The 19546-nt window shown below is 43.5% G+C and overlaps 1 protein-coding gene across 1 annotated transcript in view; it reads left to right on the top strand.

Moving 5' to 3' along the window:
- LOC144479871 (A disintegrin and metalloproteinase with thrombospondin motifs 8-like) overlaps positions 1 to 19206 on the top strand; it is a 35651-nt gene extending 16445 nt beyond the window's left edge. Inside the window, exons 4-8 of the mRNA XM_078198889.1 lie at positions 2891 to 3183; positions 5730 to 5916; positions 8125 to 8297; positions 16328 to 16503; positions 17614 to 19206. Of these exons, the coding sequence (XP_078055015.1) occupies positions 2891 to 3183; positions 5730 to 5916; positions 8125 to 8297; positions 16328 to 16503; positions 17614 to 18352 (1568 nt within the window). The 3' untranslated portion in view covers positions 18353 to 19206. The remainder of the gene's footprint in view (positions 1 to 2890; positions 3184 to 5729; positions 5917 to 8124; positions 8298 to 16327; positions 16504 to 17613) is intronic.
- Positions 19207 to 19546: the final 340 nt, after the last annotated feature.

Raw genomic sequence — 19546 nt, 5'->3', positions numbered from 1 at the left:
GCAGTTAGAATGGGCAATAAATGTTGGCCCAGTCAGTGACACCCACCTCCTGTCAAAATGAATTTGAAAAAAGTGGGAGATATTTTTCATCCCCAAATTGCACCAAACCAGTTAACGCAAATAGATCAACGTGTAACTGAAGAAAACCTCACCTGTTTCAACATTTTTAATGCAAATAGTGCATGCATGGTTAACCATGCAATATGTGTCAGTAAAAGACTCGCATGCCATGATTCCAAACATTTATTTCAATTAAGTTTGTTTTTTCTGGCTGCCAATAAAGTTGTCACAGCGATGCACATGGATGAAGAAGTAAGGACTTGAAAATTGAATCCACTTACAGCGGAGGCATCTTTTCTTTGGCAGTCAATACATTTCAATCGGTTGATCATTCTAGGGAAGGTTTAGTTCATAAATTGGGTTCTGAACATGCATCTTTATCCATTACTTTTAGTATTAAAAAGCTCAGTGCAATCCTGTAAATACAGTTAATCCTTTAATAGCTACTTGTGATAAACAGGATATCTAGGGTGAAAATACCTAGTGATAGCGGTAGAGTGGTTAGCACTGCTGTTAGTGGAAGTATTAATTCACTTATTTTAAACTGGGTTAGAGCTCGGGTGAAAAATTGGTGGAGGCATAATTTTAGACATAATTTTAGGCGTTTGTACTGTTGGATCTTATGACACCATTTCAAGGCTTCAGTCTCCAAATTTGTGCTGTGTAGCAGGATTGTGGCCACAGTCCAATTTCACCAAATTTTGAATTTTAATATATTTAATATTGAATTTTGAAATTCCTATATTACTTCTTATTTTCTCAGTAGTTTTCAGTGATATTGGATTTGTACCGGCATATATCGGATAGTTTTCCAAATCTTCAACACTGCAATAAAGACAGAACAAGAATATTGAGAATTTTCTTTGAACAAAAATGACCTGGGGCGGCACAGTGCACAGTGGTTAGCTCTGCTGCCTCACAGCGCCAGGGAGCCAGGTTTGATTCCCGGCTTAGGTCACTGTCTGTGCAGAGCCTGCACGTTCTCCCCGTGTCTGCGTGGGTTTCCTCCGGGTGCTCAGGTTTCCTCCTGCAGTCCGAAAGACGTGCTGGTTAGGTGCATTGGCCATGCTAAATTCTCCCTCATTGTACCCAAACAGACGCCAGAGTGTGGCAACAGGGGGATTTTTCACAGTAACGTTAATAAAGTTGACAACACTGTTAATAAAGTTAATCTACTGGTTGCAAGTAGGACATACATTAACACTGCAATGAAATTACTGTGAAATTCCCCTAGTCACCACAGTCCAGTGCGTGTTCAGGTCAATGCACCTAACCAGCACATCTTTCAGAATGTGGGAGGAAACTGGAGCACTCAGAGGAAACCCACGCAGACACAGGGAGAACGTGCAAACTCCACGCAGATAGTGATCCAAGCAAGGAATCGAACCCAGGATCCTGCGTTGTAAAGCGGCAGTGCTAACCACTGTGCTACCGTGTCACCCATGTAATGTAAGCCTACTTGTGACAAATAAATAAACTTTAACAAAAGTAGTTTTCAACTGATCTCAGCATCTTATTGGTCATTACAGAAAAGTTGTTCATTTCTTGATTGTACAAACTTAAGTGTGCGTCAGTATTCGTCTGCTTTCATTAAACTTTGGAAATACATTGCAGATATAGATCTGAAAATGATAAATATGTTAATATTTCAGTTATGGTGGATATGACCTAAAATAAATCTTCCACCTCAGGAGCTAACAAGTTTCAACATTTCCACCTTTTACTTCAGTAAATACTGAACCAATATTTATTGAGCATGCCTGTCTATGAAGCCACAATATTATTACCATATTATTTTTTCCTCTACTGGAATTTCTTGAGTACAATATTGGACTCTTGCAGGGTGAAGATAGTCTGTGAGAATAAAATGAATTAAATTAAAAGCCCACTGACTTCAATGGAAAAGAAAATCATGTGTGGTGTGAAACTGACGGTTGATTTGATTATAAGCCCATTACATGTTCCTGGCGTCGACTAATGTAATCATCTTCAACATTTAGATGGATGATTAGCTTGACAAACCTAGACCTATTCATGGACATCAGGAAGAGCTAGGGTTTGAGTTCACAGCCCTACCTAATTATAAAATGCATCCTGACAAGTGATTTTAAATTATTATTCGAACGCAAACTGATTTTCTCCTCTCCAATATGTTCCTCTTTCCCGAAATCATTCTGCATCAGCCTCCAGCTAGGTACCTGGAGCTTCTGGGCTGAAGTTAGTCTATGGCCATGATCAATTTCATACTAAAATTAAGAAATTTACTTGCAGCTAAGTGGATTGATGCAGTTTTAATGTTCCTTATAAATATGGACATAGAAATAGATGTAAAATGGATGCAAGGTTCGGGCATAATGTAATGGGCTCCATAAATGCCTAAAAAAAGCATCAGTCCATAAGACATAGGAGCAAAATTAGGCCCTTCGGCCCATCGAGTCTGCTCCGCCATTCAATCATGCCTGATAAGTTTCTCGACCACATTCTCCCTCCTTTTTCCTGTAACCTTTGGTCGCCATACCAATCAAGAACCCATCTATTTCTGTCTAAAATAAACTCAATGACTTGCCCTCCACAACCTTCTGTGACAATGAATTCCATAGATTCACCTTCTGGTTGAAGAAATTTGTCCTCATCTCAGTTCTAAAGGGTCGTCCCTTTATTCTGAGGCTGTGCTCACGGATCCTAATCTTGCCTACTAATGGAAACGTCTTCCCTACATCTAGGCGGATGAGTTATATGAAAATAAAATATTGTCAAAGCTCATTAAAGATAATATGTACGTCCTTTAAATATGCAAAGTATAATGCTTGATTGCATCTGGTGTTCTTAGGTGACTGCCTGCTCGACGCTCCTGTTAAATCATTTCCATTGCCCACTGAGCTGCCAGGGCAGGCATATGACTTGGACACACAGTGCCAACAGATTTTCGGAGAGGAGTACCGACACTGTCCAAACACTTCAGACTCTGACGTCTGCTCTCAGCTGTGGTGCAGGATTGAGGATCAGCCCATGTGTCACACAAGGAATGGAAGTCTCCTGTGGGGAGATGGGACTCCATGTGGGCAGAACAAAATCTGTCTGGATGGTGTGTGCGTAGACAACGACGAGGTATCCAGCTTAAAGGTAAGGTGTAGAACTGTGCAGGCTTTCTTTTTCACTGTGAGTTTAACATCTCAAAAGTTTTAATTGATCTTTTGATGCATATGGTTTTAAAGATAGACAGATCATAATTACGTATTAAGAATAACGAAGAGAGAAAATACTTGAAAACACAATCACAATTTATTTAGAACAGCGGTTCACTTGGCCCCAGAGGCACTTTCATAACACAAGGTGTGCTGTATTGCAACAGCATAGGACTTCAGTTTCCTTCTGTGAGTTGCCCAAAATAAGCAGAGATCCTGTTAACCCCACCACGGCAGATGGTGGAATTTGTATTCAATAAAAGATATCTGAAATTAAGAATCTACTGAGGACCATGAAACCACTGTTGATTGTCAGAAAAATCATTCTGGTTCACTCATATCCTTTAGGGAAGGAAATCTGCCGTCCTTACCCGGTCTGGCCTACATGTGACTCCAGAGCCACAGCAATGTGGTTGACTCTCAACTGCCCTCGGGCAACGAGGGATGAGCAATAAGTGCTGGTCAGCCAGCAACGCCCATGTCCCTTGAATGAATTAAAAAAACATTTGAACGACAGCCTAGAAATCACACAAAGATGGTGTAGGGTCCCAAGAGGCAGATAGGTTGTCCCACCCTGATTTTTTTAACTGTCTGCCACTCATTTGGGCAATTAATGGACAGCGAGAAGTTGAAGATTGCCCCCCCACCCACCACCGACCTCACAATACTGTTATTTTATTTTCATATAACTCATGTGCCAGGACGTAGGGAAGATGTTTCCATTAGTAGGCAAGACTAGGATCCGTGAGCACAGCCTCAGAATAAAGGGACGACCCTTTAGAATTGAGGTGAGAAGGAATTTCTTCAACCAGAGTTTGGTGAATCTATGGAATTCATTGTCACAGAAGGTTATGGAGGGCAAGTCATTGAGTTTACTTTAGACAGAAATAGATGGGTTCTTGATTGGTATGGCGATCAAAGGTTATAAGGAAAAGGAAGGAGCACGTGGTCGAGAAAATTATCAGGCATGATTGAATGGTAGGGACCTTTGTAACATGATAGTAAGTTTGAGAAATCTTATTATGTCTCACAAAAAATTGAATACTGATTTTTACGTGATTGCAGATATTGTAAATGTTGTATTACTTTGATATTGTAAAAAGTTTCATTTGATATTAGTGTCCTGATCAGATAACAAAGTTGGAGTTATGAAACAGAATGAACTGCAAAAATGATAGACAGGGAGATCAGCAGAGGAGCCACAGGCATTGGGTGCATTAATAAATTCACATAACGTCCTGGTGCTTGGTTTAAATCCAGCCCAAGCTGATGGGGTGAAAGTCTTCTCTCTATCCTTCCTGGGTGGCACTGTGGCACAGTGGTTAGCACTGCTGCCTCACAGCGCTAGGGACCCGGTTTGATTCCTGGCTTGGGTCACTGTCTGTGTGGAGTTTGCACGTTCTCCCCGTGTCTGCGTGGATTTCCACCGGGTGCTCCAGTTTCCTCCCACAGTCTGAAAGACCATGCTGTTTAGGGTGCATTGACCCAAACAGGTGCCAGAGTGTGGCGACTGGGGGAATTTCACAGTAACTTCATTACAGTGTTAATGTAAACCTTACTTGTGACCAATAATAAACTTTTTTTTAAGTGTCCTGTGCAAAAGCTATATAGCACCAACCTATCCTACATTCACAGAACAAAACTAGCCACAATTCAGCCAAAGTTGATCATTGTTTCATGGGAAAAATTCACAATGTAACAGAAAGTGCTCATTTGAAGTTAAGACCTATAGTTGGAGCAAAGCAGAGAGAACTTTATTTTGCATTGGACGTATGTTCTTGGCCTCGGATTTCTTGATACTGACATGGTCTTAAGTGGAAAAGTGTTTGGGCTAGATTTTAAATAAGTTTAAAGCTGATTTATTAGTCATAAGTAGGCTTATATTAACACTGCAATGAAGTTACTGTGAAAATCCCTCTGTCGCCACACTCCGGCACCTGCTCGGGTACACGGAGGGAGAATTTAGCATGACTGTAGGAGGAAACCAGAGCACCCGGAGGAATGCCACCCAGACACTGGGAGAATGTGCAGACTCCGCACAGATAGTGACCCAAGCCAGGAATCGAACCTGGGCCCCGGCGCTGTGAGGCAGCAGTGCTAACCACTGTGCCACCGTGCCACCCTTCGAGTCTAAGGACCAACTGCTTCACCCAATTTCCACAAATCTCTTAGCACCTCTGTTTCATAGCCACATTCTTACACTGACCTTTCCGTCATGTACATTTGATGGGAGTAAGGGAGTTCAAAGCTTGCAACATCGTAAATTATAGTGGACAATCACTTGAAAAAATATTGATGGAATGAAAGACAAAATTGGTGGTGCATTTAACAAAATGAGAACGACAGCCTTGGTTGTAAATTGGAACTTCTTTTAATTGGGACTGCCTATTTTTTCCTCGGATAAATGCAGGATAATTCTTGTAATGCAATTACACATGGCCTCCTGAGACAACATCATCAGTGGAGCTTTTGTCTCTTTTGCAGGTCGTAGTCCAGGGAAGCTGGGGATCTTGGGGCCCCTGGGGAGAATGTTCCAGAACTTGTGGTGGAGGTGTGCAATTTTCATTCAGAGAATGCAATGATCCAGTGCCTCAAAATGGTGGAAAATATTGTGAAGGACAGCGAACACGATACCGTTCCTGCAATACACTAGATTGTCTGAATAACAATGGTAAATGGATTATTTTAGTGATTTTGAGAATAATTGTAGAATTGTTAATATGAAGTGATGACCTTTGGAATAAGTGGAATTACCTCAAGAAGACAATATATACCACACAGAAAGTAAATGGATCACAGGTTCTTCCACATTCACCAGTCATAACCCATCAGTTCCATCTGATTGCCAGGTTTGTCCGAAATATACTTACTGATCTGAAATTTCCAATCCCGGGTCAGGAACCAGACGTGAGAGCCACTTCTGGGTCCCGGCCCCACGAAGCATGCTTTAGAAACCCCACCACAATCTCCAATGCTCCAGCCAATTAAAGGTCAGAGAGCAGACTGGCTTTCCAACAGTGATGGTGGGCAGGCACTGAGTTCTGATTGGAGTTCCAGCACTTGGAGGTTAGCAGCCTCATTGGCTTAGTTGGGAGTTGAGCATGCAGGCAATGAGGAGCAAGGGCAGGTGAGTTACGTATTTAAAAATGCCACTTCTCCCTGGCCATAATCCCAGAGGGGCAACCCCTCCGGTGGATGTCCAGTGGGACAACGGCCAATCTGGGTCCATTGTGAGAGGTCCCTCGCACTTTCCCTCGATGATCCTCCACACCTGCCCTGAACCCATCAAGTTAGGCAGGAAGCAGTCCAATCCAACATGGGCTATCCACATTGACTCAATTCTAGTCGGCACAGGAACGGGACCTTAACAGGTTCAGTAATTTGCAATAACAGTCAGGCAGCCAATCTGTCCCCAGCACCTTCATTGAAAATGACTCCAGGTCGGGCTCATGACAATGAACCACTAAATTGTGCGTTGGCCTGCCTCTAATCCTGACCTTGATGTCATTAAAAATCCTGGCCATGGTAACACACATTTACTATCTGACCCAAGGTCTTTGTTTTGAATAAACACTTAACTTTAACGCGTTAAAAATAAGGCACATATGTCGTATAGATCAAATGTGTGTGTTGAAATATTTTGGCTTACTGTGCTCATTCATTAATGGATTGTGCAGGTTAGGTGGATTGGCTATGCTAAATTTCCCCTTTGTGTCCCAAGATGTCTAGTTTAGGGGGATTAGCGGGCTAAATATGTGGGTTATGGGGATAGGGCCTGGTTAAGATGCTCTGTCAGGGAATCGGTGCAGACTCGATGGGCTGAATGGCCTCCTTCTGCACTGTAGAGATTCTTATGAGATATGTTTACATGTAAGACCCAGTAACAGAATCAGGCATTCAGGTCAGGTGTGGCAGGTGAAATGGAACAAATTCTCCAAATAAATCTCCAGTACTTCCTGCTGCCTATGGCTCCAACAACTGGTACCTGACCACTTTGACAAATTGGAGGATCTTCCCCTATCCCCGGTTTGAAATGTATGCTACACAATCCATTGGGTTGGATGCTCTCTGCGAATGGCCTAGTGGTATTATCACTAGGTTATTAATCCAGACATTCAGCTAATGTTCTGGGGACTCGGGTTCAAATCCCACCACGGCAGATGGTGGAATTTGAATTCAATAAAAAATATCTGGAATTAAGAATGTACTGATGAGATGACCATAAAGCCATTGTCAATTGTCGGAAAAACCCATCTGGTTCACTAATGTCCTTTAGGGAAGGAAATCTGCCGTCCTTGCCTGGCGTACATGTGACACAGTAAGAAGTTTAACAACACCAGGTTAAAGTCCAACAGGTTTATTTGGTAGCAAAAGCCACACAAGCTGTGTACATGTGACTCCAGAGCCACAACAATGTGGTTGACTCTCAATTGCCCTCTAGAATGGCCTAGCAAGTCACTCAGTTTCAAGGGCAATTAGGGATGGGCAATAAATATTCGCCAGCCAGCGAAGCCATGTCCCACGAATGAATAAAAAGAAAGCAGTGGCAAAGGTGGCTTGAAATGGAGTTAAATGGATAAAGCGATGCTAATGCTGTCTAGTAATCCTACAGCTAATTTGGGTACTGCTCTCTCTTTTAAAATGCTGTTTTCAAAGTTTGAAAGTAACATGTCCACTTCAACTGTGTTTCTTACAGAAATGTAAGCATATTAAAGTTTTGTCTGGCGCGCAGATGGTGCTGTTACATTGTTCTGAAAAGGGCCCACGCCTTTGGATCTGAGTCCTATTACAATAGAGTAAATATTTTAAAATAAGATAGGGCTCAATCCCAACGTGACACAAAGAAAATAGCTTTGAGACTCTGTTTATTTTGCAATAGGAAAAAGCTTCAGAGAGGAGCAGTGTGAAAAGTACAACAGCTGGAATTACAAAGACTTCACTGGCAACACGGTTAACTGGATACCTAAATACTCTGGCGTTTCCCCAAGAGATCGGTGCAAACTGTTCTGCCGTGCCAGAGGGATAAGTGAGTTTAAAGTATTTGAATCCAAAGTAAGTACCTCCTTAGAATAGACAGTAATTTACCGCTATAACTTAAAACAGAAAATGCTGGAAACACTCAGCAGGTCAAAGAGCATCTGTTTCTCCAAAGATGCTGCCAGACCAGCTCAATGTTTCCCCCATTTTGTGTTTTTATTTCAGATATTTAGCATATTTTACTTTCATTTTAGTCATTTACAGCTACGATTTCACCAGATTTGTCAGCGTAATAATTTAAAGTTTGAGTAACATTGTATTTTTGAGGTATTTCCTGGTATCTTACTATATTGTCAGATTCCCGCGTTACTTTATCCTGGAGGCGATGGCCTAGTGGGTATTATCACTAGACTATTAATCCAGGAACTCAGCTAAAGTTCTGGGGATCCTGGTTCGAATCCCACCACAGCAGTTGGTGGAATTTGAATTCAATTAAAAAATCTAGATTTAAGAATCTACTGATGACCATGAAACCATTGTCAATTGTCGGAAAAACCCATCCGGTTCACTAATGTCCTTTAGGGAAGGAAATTTGCTGTCCTTACCTTACTTTTGAACAGTAAAGGAATTAAGGGTTATGGTGAGCAGGCGGGTAAGTGGAGCTGAGTTCATGAAAAGATCAGCCAAGATCCTATTGAATGGCAGAGCAGGCTCGAGGGGCCAGATGGCCTACTCCTGCTCCTAGTTCTTATGTTCTTACCTGGTCTGGCCTACATGTGACTCCAGAGCCACAGCAATGTGGTTGGCTCTCAACTGCTCTCCAAGGGCAACTAGGGATGGCCAATAAATACTGGTTAGCCAGCGACACTCATGTCCCACGAATTAATTTTAAAAAAATCCATGACATCCTGTGTTCGGAGCTGTCCTGTTGATCGATTCATATTTTTAATTGCCAAGAGAAATGAATTGTTCATTGCAAGAGTAAGTCATCTCTATTGAAGGTTCTGATGTTACATTAATGGACTAGCGTTCTAGAAACCCAAGCAAGTTGTCGGCAGAATTCTCCGATCTCGCTCGCAGCTAGGGTTCTCCAGTCCTGCTGCAGTGAATGGAGTTTTGGCGGACACCAAATTTTCCATTCCCGCTGGCAGCCATGGCAGGGCAAACGAGATTGAAGAGTCCTGACTGCGGTTGGGAATTAGTACTGGCACGCGGAGACGGGTTTGGGTATGGGTGGTTGGATGAAGCTTAGAGCTCAGAAAAGTCTGACATCTAGTTGGGAACTCACCATGATCCTGCCCAAACTCCAATTTGACCCAGGTGGGTTTGCAAGCACCTTTATTTAAATATTTAAAAGGCAATTAGCCAAGGATTTGAACCAGAATTCTGGCTTTAACAGCCAACAGAGCAGATCTTCAGAGCTGTGTGGAACATGCCAAGGACAAGAGCAAGCCAAGATGAGAAAACAGCAGGGAGTGCTTGTGCAATGAAACTGGCAGGCTGGGAACTGAAGAGCTGCAGCCATGGGTTGGTGAGAGGCTACTTTTCTGAAAGAGTGCTCTTACTGTTTGATTGATAGGTGGTTTCCAATTTTCCGGAAGCTAGTTTGTCTGTCTTGGACTTAACTCAGCCTTCACTGTGGCAGGAGGGCAGTTTATGCTGCTCTACTTTGTACGACCAATGAAGAACAAAGGGAGCAGCAATGCGAATAGCACTGGGAAGGGCAGCAGCAACACTGGTTGCCTTCTCCTCAGTTACATTGCACTCCACAGGACAGGGAGAATGAACACAGATGCAACTCAAATGAGGTGAGACCCAACATTATGGCCAGAGTTCTCCGACCCCAGTGCGGCTGGGATTCTCTGGTCCCGCTGCAGTGAATGGAGAATTGGCTGAGTGTCAAGTTCTCCATTCTCATCGGCAGTGGTGGCAGAACATATGACATTGGAGAATTCCGGCCCAAATCTAGAGGCAGACAATCAGCACTCTGAACATGTCTGAGTAGCATCATCTCAGGAGGCTTTCATGGGAAGTTGTGGCTGATATCTGCAGCCTCCAGGAATAAGACTCCTTCCCAGTGGAGCCATGGGCGCAGGTTGCCATTGGCCGTCAAGGTGGCTTCAACTGGAAGGACCCCTCATCAGCTCCAGTTTTCAACTTCTCCATGGAATTCTGCACTCTTCTGCAAGGAGGGAAAAGGGAGAGTTATGAGAGTGAGAATGGGAGTAAGTTTTAGGTTTATTTATTAGTGTCACAGGTAGGCTTATATTAACACTGCAATGAAGTTACTTTGAAAATCCTCCAGTCGCCACACTCCGGCGAGAGTTCGGTACACTGAGGGGGAATTTAACATGGCCAGTGCACCTAACCAGCATGTCTGTCAGCGTATGTAGATTGGAGGGGAAAGCAAAGTTTTGGAGGGTGACCGTCAGATAAGGGTATGAGATGGCACAAAGAACATAACTGTTGACAGTTCAGATTGATCCTGTCCTGCTGAAGGAATTTTCATCAGGCCATCTTTCATGTTTAATTATGAAAGAAAAAATATGGATACTTTACAAAATATTAATCATCACAGCAATTATGCTGAGGATCTGTCCAGTAAGCTACAAGAATCATTTAAGACCCTCATTTTGATCAAAAAATTTTTTGCGTTATTTACCGCATCATTTTTTTAATAGTCCATAACAAATTTAAAAAGCATAAGCATGTACGTACCAGCAAAGGGTGATGTTCTAATCCTGGTGCCATACGCTGCTGGGATTTCAAGCATCCAGCTACGATTGGCAAATCCCATTCGCAAGCATTTTTCTCCTTTGTGTCTAGTGAGATGAAATAAGAAACTGCTGGCTGTCCTCAACATAACTCAGCTATACGCTGCATTTATAAAGGAGAGTGAAACATGTTATGTTTAATTATTTTTAGATGCTGCCCAGATTGTCAAGGATAATAGCTATGCTGTCAGCACCTCGGTGTTCTGTTTATTACAGTGGATGAATTATAACTATGAATCATTGTTGTGGCACCATCAAGCTTTGATGTGATCAATTTAAGACTTTTAACTATATTGTGGCATTTGCATTTAATTATTTTTGGAGACACTAATTTCACATCATAAAAGTAAATAACATATTCTGCAAAGTTCCTGCTCGGTAATAAAGCACAAAACTTACATATGGGCCAACTGCAAACCATGTTGGGTCATTTAAAGTTAAAATTTTATTTATTAGACACAAGTAAGGCTTGCATTAACACTGCAATGAAATTACTGTGAAATTCCCCGAGTCGCCACACTCTGGTGCCTGTTCAGGTCAACGCACCTAACCAGCACATCTTTCAGACTATGGGAGGAAACCGGAGCACACAGAGGAAACCCACGCAGATACGGGGAGAACGTGCAGACTCCGCACAGACAGTGACCCAAGCCGGGAATCAATCCTGGGTCCCTGGCACTGTGAGGCAGCAATGCTAATCACTGTGCCACCATGCCGCCTGATGCTTTATAACAGCTTCAAATGATAAGTTCTGAAAATCTGGTGCTTTGGTTGAGTGGATTAGTTTATTGTATCTCATAAAGTAATCAGAAAAAGATTTAGTGCCTAAAACTTTCCAATACTAACATGCATATTTCTATGAAATTACTTTTAAGTGGGATCTTCTGGTCCCATCTACTGGTGAGATGTTCCAGTCCAGACAGTGGACTTTTGGTGGGCTCACCGCATCAAGATTATAGAATTCCGACAGTGCAGAAGAGGCCATTCATCCCATTTGAGCCTACACCGACCTCTGACAGAATATCTTACCCAGGCCCTCACCCCTGCCCTATTCCTATAACCCCACACAGTTACCATGGCTAATCGATTTAATCTACACATCTTTGCACACTGAGGGGCAATTAACCATGGCCAATCCACCTAACTTGCACATGTTTGGAGTTTGAGGGGAAAGCAAAGCATCCAGAGAAAACCCATGCAGACATGGGGAGAAAGTACAAACTCCACACAGACAGTCACCCGAGGCTGGATTTGAACCCGGGTCCCTGGTGCTGTGAGGCAGCAGTGCTAACCACTGTACCACCGCGACGACCTGATCCACTGCACCAGAAATTCCCGGCATTTGCCATTTATTTTAATTGAGACATGAGGTGCTTGCACACAGTACAGTTCGACAGGTTTGGATATTGCAGGTGGAATGTTCCAGCCATTCCCACTGGCAGGATCTTCCGGTCCTGCTGACGGTGACCCCCACCGTGGGTTCCCTGACGACGGAAGGTGCGAAAAATGGGAAACCCCATTGACAGCGGTGGGACCAAAAGATCCGGGCTGACTCTGCCATTGCCAAACTCATCGGTTGGAGGGAGAAGGGGGGGGGGGAAGTTGAAAATGACGTGCTATGAATCTGATAATTGAGATGCTGTACTAGGAGGAGTCAGTCAATTCTTGTCAGAGGACATACATTTAAGATCAACATCAAAATAGCAAAGGGAAGGAATAGGGGAAATATTATTTTTGCACATGTTGGAAGCAGTGTTGAAAATGGCTTTTTAAATGGAAGTGAGGAAAATATTTTTAAATGAAAAAATTAAAAGCGGCAGAAGGAGAGGCTGAGATATGGGACTAATTGGAATGTTGGCAAAGGTACAAAAGACCAAGTGGCCTCCTTCTGGTCTGTAACATGTTATGATACTGTGGAAAAACATTCTATCGAATCACAGCCCAATCCTGGCTACAGCAGTTAATTAGCAGTGTGAGCTTGATGGAGGCAGAATACAAAAACACAGGCTGCTAATGTAATTTCTAATTTAAGTCCTAATTTCTCTTTATCAAGGAAACGATTCAGATTTATAATCAAACAGACACTTTTATTTCAATGCTGACCACTTTCTTGTTCGACTAGCCAATTAGATCAAGGCTCATTTTGTTGTCCCGTTCCATTAAATTCTTCCTATTAGAAGCGTGTGTGGTAAGATTATGCGGCACAGTGGCAAAGTGATTAGCACTGCTGCCTCACACCGCCAGGGACTCAGGTTGGGTTGCTGTTTGTGTGGAGTCTGTACGTTCTTCCCGTGTATGCTCCGGTTTCCTCCCACAGTCTGAAAGGCGTACTGGTTAGGTGCATTGGCCATGCTAAATTTTCCCTCAGTGTACCCGAACAGGCGCCGGAGTGTGGCGACTAGGGGATTTTCACAGTAACTTCATTGCAATGCTAATGTAAGCCTACTTGTGACGCTAATAAATAAACTTTAAAAAGAGATGAATTAACAAGCTTAATGGCACCGCAATGCACTTTGAGAGCTAATTTCATAGTTAAAAAGGTCAAAACCTCCAGACTAAGGCCGGAATTCTCCCATCCTGCCCGCCACTGGAATTTTAGCGGGTGGGTTGCGGAGAACTTGAAATATCATTGACGTTCGGCCAGGGATTTCCGGCTTTTAGATCAGCGTGGCTGGAGAATTCCGCCCTAAAAATCTGATGTAATATTTCCATCCTCTTGTGCTTCAGAAAAGAAAGTTATTTCAGACAGATTGGAATACGCTGCCACTTTCCTTTCCAATGCCTACTCCAAACTCCTATGAGGTGCCTGTCCTACGCAACCAAACATGCTGCATATGATCATAAATTTTAATTGGAACATATAAAGTAACTTAAAATTCATGTGGGGTTTTAGACACATGTACATTGGTGTAAGATATCATCACCCTTTCCTTCCCCTTGTCCCATTATCCTGAGCCATAATTTTATGCTCTCCCCCCAGTCGGCGGGTTTTAGGTGAGAGGGGGGATGGGGGGAATTTGAAATTGAGGGGTCGGGATTCCCTCCAGGTTCCAGCCCAGTCCGACTATACAGCGAATTTACGCTCGGGAGTGCAAGGTCACAGACAGGAAGCCTGCCCATTCTCCAATTATTGGCTGCTTAAGGGCCGTTTCCCACTCACTCTTAATTTTTAGGCTGGCTGGAGGATTGAACTTGGAATCGTAGAATCCCTACAGTGCAGAAAGAGGCCATTTGGCCCATCAAGCCTGCACTGACAACAATCCCACCCAAGCCCTACCCCCATAACCCAGTATTTACCCTGCTAATCTCCCTCATACCAAGGGGCAATTGAACATGGCCAATCAACCTAACCTGCACATCTTTGGAGTATGGGAGGAAACCGGAGAATCCGGAGGAAACCCAAGCAGACATGGGGAGAATGTGCAAACTCTACACACAGAGTCCCAAGGCTGGAATCAAACCTGGGCCCTGGCGCTGTGAGGCAGCGGTGCTAACCGCTGTGCCACCATACTGCCCCCAACTTGTGTGGAGGAACAACAGAGTTGCATCTTCGGTGGGAAGGGAGGGGGAAGAGAAAGCACTCCCATTAGAAGCCCCCCTGGGAGTTAGGGGCCCTCCATAAGCTCCTCCCCACTTGGCCTCTTCCCCAATTGTCCCCTTGCCCCCACCCCCCCAGGCCTTCCCTACCCTCCTCACCCTGTGTTTGGAGTTCAATCCTGATAAATGCGAAGTGATGCATTTTGGTGGGAATAATGTAGGGAGGAGCTACACGATAAATGGAAGAACCATAAAGGGTGTAGAGACGCAGAGGGACCTGGGTGTGCAAGTCCACAGATCTTTGAAGGTGACGTCACAGGTGGAGAAGGTGGTGAAGAAGGCATATGGCATGCTTGCCTTTATAGGACGGGGCATAGAGTATAAAAGTTGGGGTCTGATGTTGCAGATGTATAGAACGTTGGTTCGGCCGCATTTGGAATACTGCGTCCAGTTCTGGTCGCCACACTACCAGAAGGACGTGGAGGCTTTGGAGAGAGTACAGAGGAGGTTTACCAGGATGTTGCCTGGTATGGAGGGGCTTGGTTATGAGGAGAGATTGGGGAAATTGGGGTTGTTCTCCTTGGAAAGACGGAGGATGAGGGGAGACTTAATAGAGGTGTATAAAATTATGAAAGGCATAGATAGGGTGAACGGTGGGAAGCTTTTCCCCGGGTCGGTGGTGACGTTCACGAGGGGTCATAGGTTCAAGGTGAAGGGGGGGAGGTTTAACACAGATATCAGAAGGACATATTTCACACAGAGGGTCGTGGGGGCCTGGAATGTGTTGCCGGGCAAGGTGGTGGAGGCGGACACACTGGGAACGTTTAAGACTTATCTAGACAGCTATATGAACGGAGTGGGAATGGAGGGATACAAAAGAGTGGTCTAGTTTGGACCAGGGAGCGGCGCGGGCTAATTGTTCCTGGTTTCTCGTTTCAAGGCTTCATTCTACGATCATCTTGCTGGTGCCAGTACAGAGTGAGACTGCGGATAGTTGGGAACCTGTCTCGGGGGCAGGGAATTCATATGGTGTTCGTGGAAGTGGAAATGACTAGGGTTGGGAAGCATTTTCCGATCTGGGCCATTGTGATCTCCTGGACTCGTTTCGATCGCCTCAGGGGGTCGGAGAGGAATTTCCCAGATTTTTTTTCCCCATATTGGCCCTGGGGTTTTTCACTCTGGGTTTTCGCCTCTCCCTGGAGATCACATGGTCTGGAATGGGGGGGTGGGGGTAAGTTAATAGGTTGTAATGAACAAAGCATCGTAGCTGTGAGGGACAGCTCGGTGGATAGGATATTGGTATGTAGATAGGCTGGAAAATTGGGCGGGGATCCTGGATTCAGGATTCAATCCTGGACCGGGGAGCGGCGCGGGCTTGGAGGGCCGAAGGGCCTGTTCCTGTGCTGTATTGTTCTTTGTTCTTTGTTTGTTCTTTGGTGCCTGGACTTCATCTCAGGTGTCCTCCTGCATTTCCTCTCTGTCCACAGCAGCGCTGTCGCTGCAGGGACTGGTGGGTTTCCAGCCAATCTGAATTGGCCGGCAGCATGTCAGAGGCTGAAGACCCACCCGCAGCCACTGAACACTCATTTGAGCGTGACGTGGCTGCACGGCACTTGGTTTACCCCTTGCCAACTCTTTGGATGGTGGGTAGCGAGACCCCCACCATCCGAAAAATTTAGACCCTGGTTTAAATCACCATTCCGTCATACCAATCACATTTTCAAACGTTGCCTATCAGAATATCTTTATGATGATGAAATGCAAACTAATTTAAATCAATTCTTGGTCTTGCAGGTGATTGACGGAACGTCATGTGGTCCTGACACAACATCGATTTGTGTTCAAGGTCAATGTGTAAAAGCGGGTTGCGACCATGTAATTGGATCCAGCAAGAAATTTGACAAGTGCGCAGTCTGTGGTGGGAATAGCTCAACGTGCAGGAAAATAAGTGGCTCTCTGAACAAGTCCAAGTATGTCCATTTCTCTGGTAGCTTCTGCACTGTTCAAAGTTAAAAACTGCCAACTAATCCAGTTGTTACAGTGGGAGATGTGTGCTTAGTATTTTACAAGCGTTTATACGATTTGGTTTTCACATCTGGAGCAAAAAATAATTAGCAGATTTAACAAACAATTCATGGGTTAGTATTGGTTAAGCCATTGTCTGCGGTAGGCAGCAGTTAAAAAAACTCGCGCACTGGATTCTGAATTAGGTACCTTGTTTGAATCGCTATTCAGATATCTGGCTTCCTCCCACAGTCCAAAGATGTGCGGGTTAGGTGTATTGGCCATGCTAAATAGCCTCTTAGTGCCAGGGGAATTAGCAAGGTAAATGCATGCGGTCAGGGGGATAAAGCCTGGATAGGATTGTTGTCGGTGCAGGCTTGATGGACCGAATGGCCTCCTTCTGCACTGCAGAGATTTTATGATTCTAAGTAATTTTTAACACCAATGGCATGATGTGTAAAACACAGAATCCCATTGCCTTTTAATAGCCTTTGCTAACTGATTTCCACTTAATATTTGCAAAGTTCCCCCCCCACCCCACACCAAATTGATGCTTATTCAAACGTGGAATGCTTTACCATAATTGCCTATTGAGGCACAAGCTAAAACACTATTTGTAAATAAATGTGGGTAACAAGTTGAAAAAGAAAAGCATTCAGAGGAAGAGAAGAGAAATGGGACCAGAGGAAACTGCTATAGCTAAAGAGCTAGCATGAATATAGATATGATGGGCTGAATAGTCCTATGACCTGATTTTGCAGTATTAGTGATGTCCCCTTTCTAGATGGAGAGAGGGATTTTAGGCAAATTGGACCTCAATCAAGTACAGATATGTTGACGAACAAAAGGGAGACTTTCTTCAAGTCCAAGTTTATTTAACTGAGATTCCATCGAAGATTCAGAAACTGTTGCCAATAATTCAGCCATAATTTCAGGGCCCTGAGGTTGCATTGTTCACTCACGTTATGAAATTCCTCAATTGCGGCAGAACCTTGTATTACACCGTAACAAATAATCCATTTCTTATGATCAGACATTTGTTTTTATGGATTTAACTTTTTTTGTTGTCTTCCTAGGTATGGATATAATGACATTGTGACCATCCCTGCTGGAGCAACCAATATAGATATCAAACAGCGGAGCCACAGAGGGATTAAACATGATGGCAATTACCTGGCTGTGAAGTTACTGGATGATAAATACATTCTGAATGGAGACTATTCAGTGATAACAGTCGAACAAGATATTCCAGTTGGAGGGGCTGTTCTCAAGTACAGTGGCTCCTCTACCACCCTGGAAAGAATTCAAAGTTTCAAACAGCTACAGGAGCCACTGACCATTCAGCTGCTGTCTATTAGTATAGATGGCTTGCCTCCCAGGGTGAAGTACAGTTTTTTCATCCCCAAAGACGTGCTATTTAGCAAGCAGAAAGTCAAAGCAAACAAGAAGTCCCCTAATGCCATCAGACAATCCATCGCCTCTCAGTATGCACTTGGAGAGTGGTCAGAATGTTCTCGGAGCTGTGGGTCAGGATGGCAAAGGAGAAACGTAGAGTGCAAGGACAATGATGGCAAAGTGTCCTTGGAATGTAACTGGGCATTGAAGCCAGAGGACATCAGACCCTGTGCTGATATGCCATGCCCACTTTGGCAGCTAGGCGCTTGGTCCGCCTGCTCAAGAACTTGTGGCAAGGGGGAAAGGAAGCGGACTGCTTTATGTGTCGAATACACTGGCAAAACTGCAGAAGAGGATAAATGCGATATTTCCAAACAACCCAAATCTGTGACTGAGGAGTGCTTCCTTCAGGAGTGCTAAACATGGCTACTTTACTTGCAAGAAGAAATACAATCCAACAGCCCCTACTAACCAGACTCAACCTTGCTTAGCTTCAAGGTTGTGTAGCCATAGGAAAATGGAGAAAATGCACTAACTGACCCAAATAGGTCAACAAAGTAGACCTGTTTGACATAGTACGACAGCAAATACCACTGTATATCTTCTTTTTGTTGTTTTGCCAGATAGTTATCTACCTCAGATGATAGAGAACGTTGCCTTTCAGAAGTTAGGCTAATATACTGTAAAATTTTCTATATGCTGCTGTTTCAGTCTTAACGCTCGACAAGTCAGCCATTGCGAAGACGACAAACCTGTAATCATAGTAACTGTAATTTAATGATTGAGGTACTGCCTTTGGTGTGTCTATAATAGTTTGTTACATATCAGTCCCATACAACATGTGTGTATATTTTATGGAAGATTTTAAAACTAATTCAGATGTAGCATTCCAACACTATATATAGAATACCTGAGGTATCGTATACCTTCAATGAAGGAGTGTAGTTATTTTTAAGCTTCCTTTTAAAGCTATTTATTTTTGTACAGGTTATATCTTAAAGACTTCAAATTGGTTTTTTTTCTAGTTGCTGCTGTGTTACAAACAGGAGACCTTTTCTCCCCTTTATCTACAGAGATGCTTTACTTTGTACACCTGGTTATTAACTCTTATGTGGCAAATAAGGAGGCTCTAGTCAAACTGAGAGTGCCTCAAAATAAAACAACAATTTTATAAAATCTTGATTTTTATGTATAAACTTTGCCACTTTAGTGAATTTGCCCTGTCAACAGCCCTGTTTAACCTCGCACAATAAATCATGAATTATAAGTTTCTACTACTCTCTGGTATTTTTTGCAAACATTTCCTCGCTAATTCTTTCCGCTTCTCACTGTCTCATGCTTTATTCTACTGTTCCTTCTTCTAAAACAATTCTTTGTTTCCCCTTCATTATTTTTGAAAGAGATAGCTCAGTATCATTGGTTCTACCTGTGTGAATGTCTCTAATTTCTGCTACAAATAATACATTCCTGGAATATTGTGTCCAGTTTTGGTCTCCTTACTTGAGGGTGGACGTGGTGGCACTGGAGGCAGTTCAGGGAAGGTTCACCAGCTCGATTCCAGGGATGAAAGGGCTGTCATATGAGGAGCAGTTGAATAGCTTGGGCTGGAGTTCG

This window comes from Mustelus asterias, chromosome 27, assembly GCF_964213995.1.
Source record: "Mustelus asterias chromosome 27, sMusAst1.hap1.1, whole genome shotgun sequence".
In the NCBI taxonomy this organism is placed as follows: domain Eukaryota; kingdom Metazoa; phylum Chordata; class Chondrichthyes; order Carcharhiniformes; family Triakidae; genus Mustelus; species Mustelus asterias.
Note: the sequence above shows the minus strand (reverse complement) of the source record. Positions and strands in the feature narration are given on the sequence as shown.